Source organism: Microtus ochrogaster, chromosome 18 (genome assembly GCF_000317375.1).
Source record: "Microtus ochrogaster isolate Prairie Vole_2 chromosome 18, MicOch1.0, whole genome shotgun sequence".
Taxonomy (NCBI): Eukaryota; Metazoa; Chordata; class Mammalia; order Rodentia; family Cricetidae; genus Microtus; species Microtus ochrogaster.
Genome location: NC_022020.1, coordinates 55,598,197 through 55,612,774, shown reverse-complemented (window position 1 = coordinate 55,612,774; position 14,578 = coordinate 55,598,197). Strand labels below are relative to the sequence as shown.

The following is a 14,578-nucleotide window of genomic DNA, read 5'->3' as shown; positions in this document are numbered from 1 at the left end:
CTAAGATGAACAAATAAAACAAGCGAATACAGAAAAAAAAAACAGCATCAATCAAATGAAAGCATCCTTATAATTAAAATGCTAAGAAAGTTAGGATTAAAGATTTGATCCAAGGAAAAAGAAGAGCAAATGGCATCAAAAAAGTCATGCAAAATAAAAACTATGATCATCAAAATATAAGCTGTGACGGCCTAGAAATTAAAAATCAAGAGAATAGTTCACAAAATAAACAACAAAATAAAGAATATAAAAGCAAAAACACAGGCAAATTAGAGGAAAATTCTGAGAAGCCAACTTTCACATAGAAAGATAAGAACTTGGGAGATTCAAGAGAGAAGGAAATTCTGAAAGATAAGATAGAAGAAATATCCCCAACAAACGGCAGGAATCACCTGTCTCCTACTCAGGCCCAGATTGAATGAAAAAACCTTAGAAACACACAGAGATATTTTCCTTTGTTCTGCTTTTGAAGATAGAGTTTTTTCACACAGCCCAACTGGCCTTGGAGTTTCTATATTCCTGCATTAGTCTCCTGAGTGCTAAGATTACAGGCATGCAGCCCATGCTTGCCTATCTCCATCTCTCCACCTTTTAAATAAAACACGTGTGTGTATGTGTGTGTGTGTGTGTGTATACTTACTTTTTGGGTGAATTCCTTAAAATCCGCATATAAAAGGTTAGAAGAGCACACAAGCTATAAAAGCAAGTGCAAATCTCTCCACCAAAAATCTTGAAGTTGGAGGATTATGAGGCAAAGCCCTTAGAAAGCTGAGAAAATAATTTTTTTTCCAATCTAAGCTCTCATCAGCAGAAAAATGAGTGTATCCGAATAAAGTCATTTCTAATCTGCAAGTTTTCAAAGACTTCATCTCCCATCATTTTTCCCTAGCAACCTTTTGTTTTGTTTGTTTGTTTGTTTTTGAGACAAGGTTTTTCTGTAACTTTGGCGCCTGTACTGGAACTAGCTCTTGTAGACCAGTCTGGCCTCGAATTAACAGAAATCTGCCTGACTCTGCCTTTCGAGTGCTGGGATTAAAGGCGTGCACCACCACCACCCGGCTTCCTTAGCAACTTTCTTAGGCTTGGATTACAAACTTGAGAAGCATCCTAAGATAAAGATAGAAATGCAGAAACAAACTTGGGCACCGAAGCTCAGCAGAAGACAGCCCAGGGCTCCAGCTGCACAGCAAATTCCAGGGACTAACCCAGCAGGCAGCAGAACAAAGACAACTCCGAAAAGTCCAACAAGAAACAGAGTTACTGACAGGCATGTGGCAGAAGTTCTGAAGATTACCATTATGTAGAAAGTCTAGCCTACTACTGTGAAGGTTACAAAACACGAATTACATGGCTTGCCCCACCTATGAATGTTTTTGATCCTAAGAAGGTAAACCAGGACTATTCAACCAGTTCCTAAAGCTGTGATACAGTCGTGTTGGGAGCTCAGCAGCAGAGAGGGGGAACTGCATCATCCGCCACCAGAGGAACTCAAACAAAAGCACCAAGAATTAACTGTGAAAACACCACCTGTAAGTGCTTTAATTCTAAACACAGAGGGAGCTCTAAAGGGAAGGACGGGAACGGAAAACACAGGCTCTGTCTAGAATGTTTTCCCAATATTCCTCTACTTTAATTTTTGTAATTGAATGTGCACGGGTATATGCCTGCATGCATGTTTATGCACCACTTCTATGCCTAGTGCCCTCTGAGTACCGAAGAGAGCACTGGATCCCCTGGGACTAGTTACTGGTGGTTACAAGCTGCTGAGTGGGTACTGGGAATCGAATGCTGTTTTTCTGAAGGGGCAGCAAGTGCTCCTAAGCACAAACCCATCTCTCCAGCCTTACTTTTAAAGACCATGCACTCTCTCGCTCCTGTTGCTCATCCCATTTACTCACAACATGGTAAACTATGTAAGTATTCATCTACCTAACTCTATCACACCAGATAGTCAGCCCCAGGACAGCAGGGACCTGTCTTGTCCACTGCAATATCCTTGTTGTTTAGAAAAAAGCCTAGCACAAATTAATGTCTCAAGAAATGACCAAGCTAGGGGCATTTGGGAAGCGGGAATCTATTGAAAAAGTGCCGCCATAAGATTGGGCTATGAGCAAGTCTGTCAAGCATTTTCTTGTTTAATGATTAATGTAGGAAGGTCCAGCTCCCTGTGAGTGGTGCCATCCCTGGGCAGGTGACCTTGAGTTATACAAGAAAGCAGCCTGAGCAAGCCATGAGGAACAAACCATGAGAAACAAGCCAGTAAGCACCGTCCTCCATGGCCTCTGCATCAGCTCCTGCCTCCTGCCTTGATTTCCTGCGCTGACTTCCTTCATGATCAACTGTGATGTGGAAGTACAAGCTGAAATATACAAACCTTTTCTCCCCAAATTACTTCTGGTCATTAAGGTCATGGTATTATAACACGGGGGAACTAAGGTAAGTGTGAGGGATAAACTGAAGGAGCAAGACGGACAGCAGAGGCGAGATCAACAGTAACCATGTAGTACAGGAATAAAGAAGGGATCACTTCCTGTTGGCTTACCATCACCACACAACCACGGCGCACAGCAAGTAATGGCCTGTGACATTCCTACTCCATGTCTCAATAACCGTTGTCTCTGTTCTCCATGACACGTTACTGTTTGCGTTTGTTTGCTCGTTTCTTTTAAATGAGACAATGAAAGTGGACAGATGTACTTTAGTACTAAAAAGTTCTCTTTTTGTTTGTTGCTGTTTTGTGGCTCTAGTTTTAGTTCTTTGAAACTATGTAGTCCTGGCTGTCCTGGAACTCACATGTAGACCAAGCTGGCTTTAAACTCAAGAGATCCACCTGCCTCTGCCTTAAAGGAGTGAGTCACCAAGCTTAGCCAAGAGGTTCTTTTTCCAAATCCCTAAATTCTTGATTTCCATCTCAGCCTTTCAAACTTCCATTTTCTTGCTGAGAAGCAGAAGACTCTGTCTTCCAGTGGGAAAGTGGGCCATGCCTTCAGCTGTGCTGTGAATGTCTACTGAAATGTCTCTGCAAACACAATTGGTGTGTTCAGTTTTGTCGTAAACTGACTCACCAAGCAATGAACCACTGAAGCTTCCTGGTGTGTGCCGATAAGAGTGATAAAATAAAACTTACAAAGAATTTTTTTAAAGGGGAGTGTTAGGGTGAGGCCAGAAAGGCTAACTGGATGGTTGGGGGAGATCTAAGAGTAGCAGGACACACGCAGGCCTCTGGCTTCCCAGGACAAGATGAACAGTGGTGTTTTAATAAAATCCTGCACAAACAGGAACTAGCTGGTTTGACAGGACAGAGTTAAACAAGTTGACTCAGAGGGGCTTATGACACTTCGATATGGACAGAGCCAAACAACTGAAGCTCTGGAAAAAGACAGATCTGGAAATCCTTAGCACGGGAGGTGGGAACTGTGGGGAAATCCATGGTGGTTACTCACATGGGAGGACGCACCAAATGCCTGGGAGTTCAACAGTCAAAACAGGAGAAAGGAGGGGAGGGAATGAAAACAGACAAATACCAACGCACGCACACACAGAGGCAATTTAAGGAGAATATTTTATCCTTTTAACAAACAACTTCAGTAAGCATAGTAAGAGCAGTTTTAATGGCAGAGCAAGAATAAAAGCTTTGTTTTAGAGTTGCAAAAACTAAGTAGGTATATTGCAAATATACAGACAACACACAGAAATTTGGCCAAAAAGAAGGAGAAATAAATAATAAAAGTGCATACGCGGTAAAGTGAACGTTTTTCCTGAACAACTTGAATACATTTAAACGCTTTGGAATAGAAGCCAGTTTATATAGTAGAAAAGACAGGAGTCTGAAACGGAACACATTTATAAGTAGCATGGCACAGAAGATAAAATGAAACTGAGCTCCTTAACTTACTAATGGATAGTCTTTTAACTTGTTACAACTGAGTGAAGATCAATTTGATGGAAGGTATCAAAATCATAAACTCATGCTAATTACATTTCTGAGAACTTAGCCCAGGGAATCATTGTAACATATAGAAGAGACTTAATATGTAACCAAAAATTCTCCAGACACTATCTTACACTGATGAGTAGCTAGGGAAGTCACAGGCAAGTGTGACTTACAATTGTTAGCACAATGTACAGTCTAGTTAACAAATGACAGGAACATATCAAATGAAACAATTATGAGTGTAGGGTTACATGCAACTCTTTAAAGCGCAAAGACATCTATCACCATTATGCTTTTCAAAATGCACTAAAATACTAAAAGAAAGTATTTTAAATGTTTAAAACTGTTTTGACTAGGAAAAAGAAAATATGAGTAATTTTTTCTTTGTCTACTCCAAATTTCTTTTTCTTATAGAAAACAAGCAACAATGTAGTTTAAACTTCTAAAGGTCAGCATTTAAGGAATCCTCAGCAACATGAACTGCTTTCAGTTTCTATTATTCCCAATTAAAACCCTCATTTCTAACTTTTCGACTTGGTCTTTGCCTATTTCCCAAAGCAGTTTTACAAAAGCTGCTCTCCCCAGTGCAGCATGCCCTTGCTCTGCTGGCTGTTCTTCTAAATCTTCAGCCCTCTAGCATTTTCAGAGCTCACCCCAAATCTCCCGGCCACAGTAGCGCTGCTCTCCCTGACGCCTACGGCACCAGTCCACTTACTTATCTAGCACTCTGCACAGGACATCTTCCCAGAATTCCTAGAGGAACACTTGAAACTCATTATCTGCCCAAGCAGCCAACTTTCCTATCTGGAGGAGACAAAAGGAATATAATATACTTAAAGGGCTCAGTCATAAAGCCATCCTAGAAGGAACTGTTGACGCTACAGAGGAGAAGACGGCTTGAATGGCCGCAATGAAGGGTCATTTCTGGATTATAACAACTAAACACACACTGGATCGCCTCATAAACCTTTCATACACAACTGTACATGTACTTGGTTTTAAATTTCTTTCATCTGGGAGTTTTGTCTAATATAATTTAACCCCTTATTCTAACAGAAGAGGCGGGCAGACTCCCAGGAGAGAGGAAGGGAAAGCTACGTATCATTTCAAAGAAGGACTAGAAGAACAAAAGACAAAAGAGACTCAGTAGGATACTCAAGTGTACATCTTCACTTGCTTCAAATATTAACTCCTAAAGAAAACCATGATTACTCTTTAAGAAAAACAATGTTCAGAGACAGTCAATAACACTAAAGGTGGGTCAGCCCTGATAATTTCACAATTATTTCAAAAGGAAATAAAAACTCAAAAACGAAACTTCAATTTGAAGATAAAAGAAACACATGAGACCAGAAAGCATCAAAGGTAAGAGTATTAAAGAAAAAAAAGACTCAAAACAGTGAGTTGCCCACATACTCAAAGAAGTAAACAAAAGACAACCTTTTTTTTTTTTTTTGGTTTTTCAAGACAGGGTTTCTCTGTGGTTTTGGAGCCTGTCCTGGAACTAGGGAACTAGCTCTTGTAGACCAGGCTGGTCTTGAACTCACAGAGATCCGCCTGCCTCTGCCTCCCAAGTGCTGGGATTAAAGGCGTGCGCCACCACCGCCCAGCTAAAAGACAACCTTAATAAAATTGCAATTCAATTAAATTTTTTAAAAAACATGAATGTGTCTTATATATCTAGATGTCTGAGAGAACCCTTCCGTCCATCTTCTCTACCTATGAAATGATAAATGTGCAGCTACTACATACAATAATGACTGCCACTTACCCCATTATAACCAGGGTCAATACCTCCCATTTCTACTTTATGATCTTAATTTATGCACAAATAACTACTTTGTTTTCTATTAAATTCTGTTTTAATGCATTCTTTAAATACACTAGTTTGCATATTTAAAGACAAAGCATTTAAAGAGTCAATGCATATAAATTCATAGTTTATATGGACAATTATATAATGACCTCAGCATAAAATACTTCTGCTGATTTCTCTTCTTCTCACCTATTACTTCACACCTACTGAGAGTAAAGCCTGAATTAACATACACAAACCTTATTATTCTAGGCCTAAAACTCAGTGCTCATACCACTAACTTAAATACCTTAAAAGAGAATGATATATTTAAAGAAAAAAATATATGTTCTCTATGGGAACTTAAGAAATACAAATCTCATTCATTCACTGTCTAATAAAAATAACTTTGCCAAGTTGAGTAATGGGTAATTTATACTGCTGACCTATTTTGCTGGATCCAAATGAGTAGCAAAATTAGAATTATTAAAAAAAATTAGAATTATTTTTATCTTCATACATTTTTGTCAACTATCTACCCAACAATGGTGAAGTAGTATACAGATACCAAAATATAATTAAAGCCAGCATTGTTTTATTAACAAACCTGTTTCTAAACTAGACTTTTAAGATGACACAACTTTAAAATTCCCTCTTTACTATCTTCACATTGGTGACACTACACTCAAATGTCACTTCAACTACTACGTTGAAGAAATGAAGAAGAAAAGATAACTGTCTTGGTGTAACCAAAAAATTCCTAAAGATTAGGTTATTCTCAAGTTACATGAGAATAACCAAGCAAAACATCCAGGTATGCAGAAGTAACCTGCTAAATTATTACAATACCACCTGCCTACACTAGCTCAAAGAAAGAACCTTCAAAAGATCTCTGTTAGAACGATGCTAAAATTCTCTGACAAGAGATGGGGGGAAAGAAACACACACTTGTCATGAGAGTAATTCTATAAACCATAATAAAAAAGAGAAAACTCAAAGCTATTCAACAAAGCAAAGAAGGAGAGATACCATTCTGTTCATTTCAGCTCTAAGTTTCTCCATTACTGATCTCCACAGACAGCTAACCATCCCGCACAACACAGGCACCACAACTTTTACAGTGTAAAGCTGGGCTCAGGTCCAGTCAAATCACTGCTAAAATGACCAGAATTTGTCAATCAACTGATCTTTAAATAAAGCACATAAGGATAAGCCAGGCAGTGGTGGCACACACCTTTAATCCCAGCACTTGGGAGACAGAGGCAGGTAGATCTCTGTGAGTTCAAGGCCAACCTGGTCCACGGGAACTAGTGCCAGGACAGGCTCAAAAGCTACAAAGAAACTCCAGTCTTGAAAAACCAAAAAGAGAAAAAAGAGAGAGAGAGAAAGAAAGAAAGAAAAAAAGGATAAAAATCTATTAAGTAATACCTGTTCTCATAGGACAACTCAAATTTCCACTATATCATTAAAGGTTACATTCTACCTCTGTCTTTTGGGATTTGGGAAGCATTTCGATCAGTTATAAGCATCAAAACTTTCAAATAATAAAAATTTAGTAAGGAAACAATTTTAAGTTACCAAAAAGCCAAAGGACAGATTTCAAGACTGCATACCTTATCTACAAAAGAATACAACCAGAGAATAGCTTGATAAGACAGGCAGAGTTCAAGATGGCAGAATCCCTTTCTTGTTGAACTGAACTGAAAACACTAAAAAACCATCCATTTTGTTTTTATCCTGCACACGGTAGTAAAACAGAGGGGAAAGCCTCACACAGAAAGATGAATGGCCCAAAGAAAACCTATGTGTTGACAAGAACCTAATGGCACATGCAGGTACGCATCTTTTATACTTGATGTGATACACTTACATGGCCCCTGCTGAATCTCTTGGGGACCAACAGTAAAGCAAGTTTAGAACTTCAAATCTTGAGACATCTACAGCAAGATGCTGATCCAATGTGGCTCCAAACATCTTCTGTTTTCCTGGCTCACCTGAAGAGGAAAAAACACTACAGAGGATGTGGGAACTGAATTTCTTTCTGTAGTTTCTTCTAGAGCAACTGTCTGAGAGATTTGGCCCTGTTCTTTGTGAAGTCTGGAGATGAAACACTTGAAGGACTAGTGAAAAATAATTTCAAATGAAAAGATGGAGTGGAGAATATTTGAGCAAAAGCTACTCATTGTAGGCCAATCAGTGTTTCTAACCCACTAAGTGGGAGGAAATAGAAAAAAGAGAAAATGCAGTGTTTCTCCTCCACTTCCTCCCCCAGCTGTGACCGAAATTCATGGAGCACCTAACTTCTGACCACATGAGGGAGGCTGAGCACTTGGTCCAGTCTCATCCCTGGCTGTGCGACCTTGTTAAGCAGCAGGGAGGCCTTTCAGATAATACCCTTGTCTAAGAAAAGTTTCTGGTGGATATAAGTTGAAGAAATAATTAATGAAAGAGAAAAATGCACTGAACTTATATAAAAACGAAAATCACGGTGATATACCCATACTGGCAAATTATATCTGATTCTGTTTTTCAAAAGATTTGGGACAGATTCCTTGAAATTAGAAACCAGAAACAAAGGGGAAAAGAAGCAATTTCCAAATAATAGAAAATGTTTTCAAGCCAAACACAACACGAGCGGCATGATTCATCTTTCTAGGAAACACTATTCCTAGAAAAATCATCTTTAAAAAGCTAAGATTAGTACAACCAAATCTCAGGAATATTATAACACAGAGAGCATTAAAACTGTTGCCAATAATATTGGTTAGATTCACTTTAATTAACTTCTAGAGTATTTTATTAAATCTTGTATTATTATGGCTATTCTCTATAGACATAAAGCTTTTTCAAATGTATTCTAGTATAATCAGAATTTATTTGAATTATGCTTGATAAAACACCAGAATTTTCTGGAAAATATGATTAGAGAACAAACCAGCCCCTTACCTGACGAGGTTGTTCATTCATCCGTTGTGGGTCTGACTTCACTTTATTGTTGGGGTGGTTTGTGACTTTGGTGACTGGTTGCTTGAAAATTGATGCAGTTTGTCTAATTGGCAATGTTGTGTTCAAGTCTGGTTTACCCTGTAAATAGAAATGTTTTCATTAATACAATATGTAAAGAAAATTGGATCAATACCTTTTTAAACTCAACATCCATAATTTTAAAAGAATATATAACAATTATTCCAACTCTTGGTCTGTGTCATTACTTTTTTATTTGATTGATTGATTGATTGATTAATTTTTGAGACAGGGTTTCTCTATAGCTTTGGAGCCTGTTCTAGAACTAGATCTTGTAGACCAGGCTGGCCTTGAACTCAAAGAGATCCACCTGCCTCTATCTCCAGAGTGCTGGGATTAAAGGCATGCACCACTACTGCCTGGCAGCACTTTGAATATTTTAAAGGTACATTTAAAAGAAAAATACTTATTTTATGATGTAGATTCCCCTTTATATGCTGTGAATACCACTGGTTGATAAAGATGCTGCTTTGGGCCTATTGCAGCACAGAATACGGCAAAGTAGAATTCCAACCAGATAGAGGAGAGAGTAGGCGGAGTCAGAGAGAGGCCATGTAGCCACTGCAGAAGACAGATGCCAGACGCCAGATGGAAACTTACCTTCCACAACCATGTGGTGATATACAAATTAATAGAAATGGGTTAATTTAAGATATAAGAGTTAGCCAGAAATATGCCTAAGATAATAGGCCAAGCAGTGTTTTAACTAATACAGTTTCTGTGTGGTTATTTTGGGTCTGGATGGCCAGGAAGCAAACAAGCAGCCTCCGCCAACAATTGTGTATGTGTATGAGCCTGTGTGTATGTATGTGAACCATGTGCATGCAAGAGCATGAAAAGGTCAGAAGCAATGTTAGGATGCCCTGGAATTGGAGTCACAAACAGTTATGAGACCCTGTGTGGGTGCTGAGAACTCAACTCGGGTCCTCTGAAAGAGCAATATGGGTTCTTAACTGCTGAGTCATCCCTCCAGCTCCTCTAAAAGTTCGTTTTAAGCACTTTATTATGTATTTTTTCATAATTAAGGTATACTTTCAATTCTTTGTATAATATTAATTATCTAATTAGCAGAATACTAAGGACATTAATATATCTGAGAAAGAATAAGAACTTTAAAGTAGCAATCAGGATAACGGTTATTTCTATATTCTAAGACTAGGACAAATACTAGCCTTAAATATTTAAGCATTAAAACCTAACTTGATTGGCTAGCAATGAGACCAGACTTAACATAAAAAAAATAACATTAAATTACTGATTCCAGTAAACAGAATTCATTCTAGAAAATGTTGATAAAATAAGACATGGCCAAATTAAAACATCAAAATTTGAGCACTGCTAATAAAAATGGAAATTTCACACATGATCTCATACAACTGGGTGCAAACAAGCAAAGGTTCCCAGAAAGTGCATTAGCTTGCCCTCTGTACACACAATTGGTGTATGTATTTGAAAAACAACAGACTGCATTACCAACTTGGGTCTGACCATAATGTGAGGCCTACCCACTTATATATGTGGAAATATTCCAAAGTCTAAAAAAAGTCTGGCGGAAGTATTCGAATAAGGAATAATTGTCCTGTATTCCTGTTTAGTTTATTGAAACAATCTCTCACTACATATCCCAGGCTTGAACAGAAACTCATTACGGAGCTCAGGCTGCCTGTGACAAGCACGCAGCCAGCCTGACAGCCAGTCCTTAGTTCTGTTATGTGTTACACTTCTTGCTTTTGGGAAGACGTAAAATCAAAGCTTTGGAAAGCTATATGACAGGTTATTCAAATTTGGATCATCCAGTAAATAAAATGTCAGACATGTTTTCGTAAGGTCAAACTGTAAAACAGAACTGCTCTTAACTTCATTTGCAAAACCCAATGGAATGATAACAAAAAGGACAGGACAAAAATTATTGCTATTTTGATACTGACGAAAGATGTAAAAAGTTGACGTCAAGAGTCCTCCTCTCTTTCTTTACCTTACTTTTATAGACAAGATGTCTCACTGAACCTGACGCTTACCAATTTGACTAGACCGACTGGCCAGAAAGAGCCAGGGATCCTCCTGTCTGCCTCTCTAGCACTGGAGTTACAGGTGGGGAACAGGCTTGGTGCATTTTTGTGGGGTCTAGGGGTGTGTATTTTTTTAAAACTTCTGAAGTTAATTCTGGGGTACATACAAGGAATCAAGCATTTCTAGCCAAAAACATTTAGAACACCAAGGTCCTAAACAACAAAGTCATCCAACCTAAGGCCAATGTTCAGTCTTCAGGAATCCTAACCCAATTCTTAAGGATGACAACCTGCTGTCATTAAGATTATCAAATACATCACTAAACAGCATCATGTTTTGTTAACATGTTATTTAATTAAAAAAAAAACAATATGCTTTGCTGGTACTAGATCAAATACGGCATGAGCAGATACAGAAGTAACTGCGACTGTTTGTATACATAAGCGTATCCAAGTCAAGACTCATTCTAGAAAGGATAAAGTGGGCCTACTCTTCACTATAACGAACTATGAATCTTAAATCCACAAAGACTGAAAGTATGGAACATTTGAAATTAGCAGTGTTAAAAATGCTAAGGTTGGCAGGATAGAGGTGGCACACACGTTTAAACCGAGCACTCAAGAGGCAGGGGCAGTCGGATCTCTCTGAGTATGAGACCAGCCTGGTCTACAGAGTGAGTTCCAGGACACCGTTACCAAATAAATAAATAAAATAAAATAAAAAACCTAACAACCAAACAAACGAAACAAACGCTAAGGTTGGTTAGTGAGTGAGTGAGTGAGAGTGTGTGTGTGTGTGTGTGTGTGTGTGTGTGTGTGTGTGTGTGTATGCTATTGGACCAATAAAGAAAAATTAGAAGAACCTGCTAAAAAAATATAAGATACATTGTTAGGTTCTACTGTCTAATTGAGATGGTTCACTCTGTTCTATCTTAAAGAACCCTAGCCTAATTGCTAAGGAAGACAACTGCATGGAGTAAGGCACTAAGAATGTACATCATCACTCTTCTCTTGACTTCTCAAACATTTTTAAGCACTTCTTTTACTTTTGACTGGCAAACATTTTTGACAATTTTGTATTTAAAACATTCTCTTGAGAAATCTGCAAAGTAGACTGACCAGCTTCCCAGAAGCTTACAGAACCAGTAAACTGCATTACCAGTCTCCCCTAAGGACTGCCAGAGTCACTTAATTCATGACCACCTGTTACCCAAGTTGCCCTAAACCACTGACACTCTGCCATAAACTTCGGCATTAAGAACAATCACCTTGGCTTGAAGCATGATTATAGCTGTTCACAAAAATCAAAATCATTTCTTTAAATATAAAAAAGTGAAATTCGTTTACATTACAAACTAAACCAGCAAATTCACTGCAACATTGTAAACAGCCTAGCTCACAAACTTTAAAATTCTAAAAAGATGTCCCATTTCAATCTAGAAGTAACTGTGGTACTAAATAACACAATCTGCAAGCAGATTTCTTTTTTCTTTTACATTCAATGACCTTCCACAAAAGCCTGTAATGCAAGACTTAGGCAATAGCTAGGCAGTGGTGGCGCACGCCTTTAATCCCAGCACTTAGGAGGCAGAGGCAGGTGGTTCTCTGTCAGTTGGAGGCCAGCCTGGTCTACAAAGAGAGTTTCAGGACAACCAGTGTTGTTACACAGAGAAACCGTCTTGAAAACAAAAACAACAAAAAGAGAAGTATACAATAAAAGTGACTGGGGAGGGGATGGAACAATGGGGTCTCAACACCATGGAACACTTTAGTGAGCCACCCTGGTTACAGAGCGTGAGTGATGAAGAGGACTTCATAAACCAGTATCTCCTACTGTTTGCCTCCTGACACAGCTCACTGCACTGTGAAGATGACATCAGTTTCTATTTTACCTAATGTAGATAATTACAAATGCAACTATCAGAAGTTATCCTTAGTTACATTGTAACAAACTGATCGACTGCTAGCAACCCATACATGAGCCAACACTTCAGCGGCCTACATTTCATATACTCCTTTTCAATCAAATCTTCCATTTTAAAGTTGTTTCCAATTTCATACTTGCACTTTACTGATATTTTATCAGTATTAATATTAATAAACAACCAGTGTTTTATCCATATTGATACAGATATTTAGTGGGTTTTTTCCACTTCCCATTATCACATAAAGTTCTCAATGATGTTTTAAACTCTCTGGTTTACCAAAGATGGTATCTTAGAATTTTAACATAATTACTAAACATAAATGATAACTTCAGTATGAAATACAGCTCAAAAGAAAGGGGCAGAGGGTCTTCTGTTCCTCCTGCTATGGAAATAGATTCTTGCTATATTGCCTAAGCTGGCCTCCCAACTCCTGCCCCACCTTCCCCAGCGACTGGATTATAGGTGCACACAACCATGCCTGACTATACGTATTACAAAATAGCTTCATGCTCTTCGGTAAGTCTTACTGATTGCGAGCATCACTCTATTCTTATTCCCTTTTCAATAGATGAGGTGGAAGGGAAAAGTCATCTTATGTGACTCAGACCTTCCTGAAACTACTTTTAAAAGAGTTTGTGCTACAATATCAGTGAACCAAAAAAAAAAAAAACCTTTAATAATCAGTAGACAGATACACAAAGTTCCCTGCATTTTATTAAAAGAACAGGATTTTATTTGTGGAAGAAGCTATCAAGACATTCACTTCTCAATATTCATTTCAAATATTCATTTCTCAACTCAGTATTTCCAACTGCCCCTCTGTGGAAAGTGCACCATTTAGAGCCACTGTAACACCGCAAACAAGGGAGCTGCCCTGGGTTTGACCTCCAACACCACGTCTTCAGACAGATATCATGTAAAACTTATATATCATATAGCACAGTGACTGAACTCTAAATATCACCTTCCTTGGCTAGATTTATTATTATTAAAGATTTGTTTCATGTGTCTGAGTGTATTTGCCTGAATGTATATACATGCATCACATCAGTATAGTGTCCACAAAGGCCTAAAAAGAGATAATGTCTCCTTGTTGGTGCTGGGAACTGAACCCTGGTCCACTGCAAGAGCAAGAGGTTCTTGTAAACCTGGCGCCAACTCCAGCCTTGTCTGTTTTTTGAGAAAAGCTATATAAAAGACACTGAAGATTCTATAACCAAAGCATTGAGATTTTACTTTTCAATTGTTAATTTTTCACTTTTAAAAATTCACCTTATTGTAGGGTGAAAATTTTTGCTCTACTTACCCAATACACATATACAACTGACATTGCAAAGTATCATTCACGTACCATTTTAATCCTGTAGCTGTTAATACACATTCCAGAGAGATATTTATATCCCAGTTGGGGAACAAAGATTCAGTACCACTAAGGTCAATTTCCTTATCGGTTAATGAAGATAATTATTACAAAAGATTCATATACAGATCAAATAGAATGGCATGTGATGACACCAATGCAGTTTCTAACACCGTCACCTTCCACCAGGACCTCCACACAGCACTCTGCACCATTCCTGTGCCGGCATAAAGCCCCAGTAGACTCGTCTGGTTCTCCACCCTCAGCTGGGTACCTCTCTACACACTCAACTCCAGCATTTTGACCTTCTTTCTGTCCTTACATACTGGGGCACCTATTCTTAACAATTTAGCGCTGGCTCTTTCCTCTGTACAGAATACTTTCCTCTCGACTTCTGAAGAATGGCCACTTGTCACCCAGCGCTCAGTCTGAAAATTACCAGCAGAGAAACCTCATCATTCAACCTAAAATATCACCCAGTCACCTTTCCATTACTTAGCTCACTGCACAGAGTTAGTATTTTACAAG

General features: G+C 38.5%; 1 protein-coding gene across 1 annotated transcript in view; it reads right to left on the bottom strand.

The window, feature by feature from the left end:
• The window catches only part of Mbd2 (methyl-CpG binding domain protein 2), a 54,098-nt gene that overhangs the window by 22,332 nt on the left and 17,188 nt on the right, over positions 1-14,578 (bottom strand). The window contains exon 4 of the mRNA XM_026783374.1: positions 8,676-8,813. Coding sequence (XP_026639175.1) covers positions 8,676-8,813 — 138 coding nt within the window. The remainder of the gene's footprint in view (positions 1-8,675; positions 8,814-14,578) is intronic.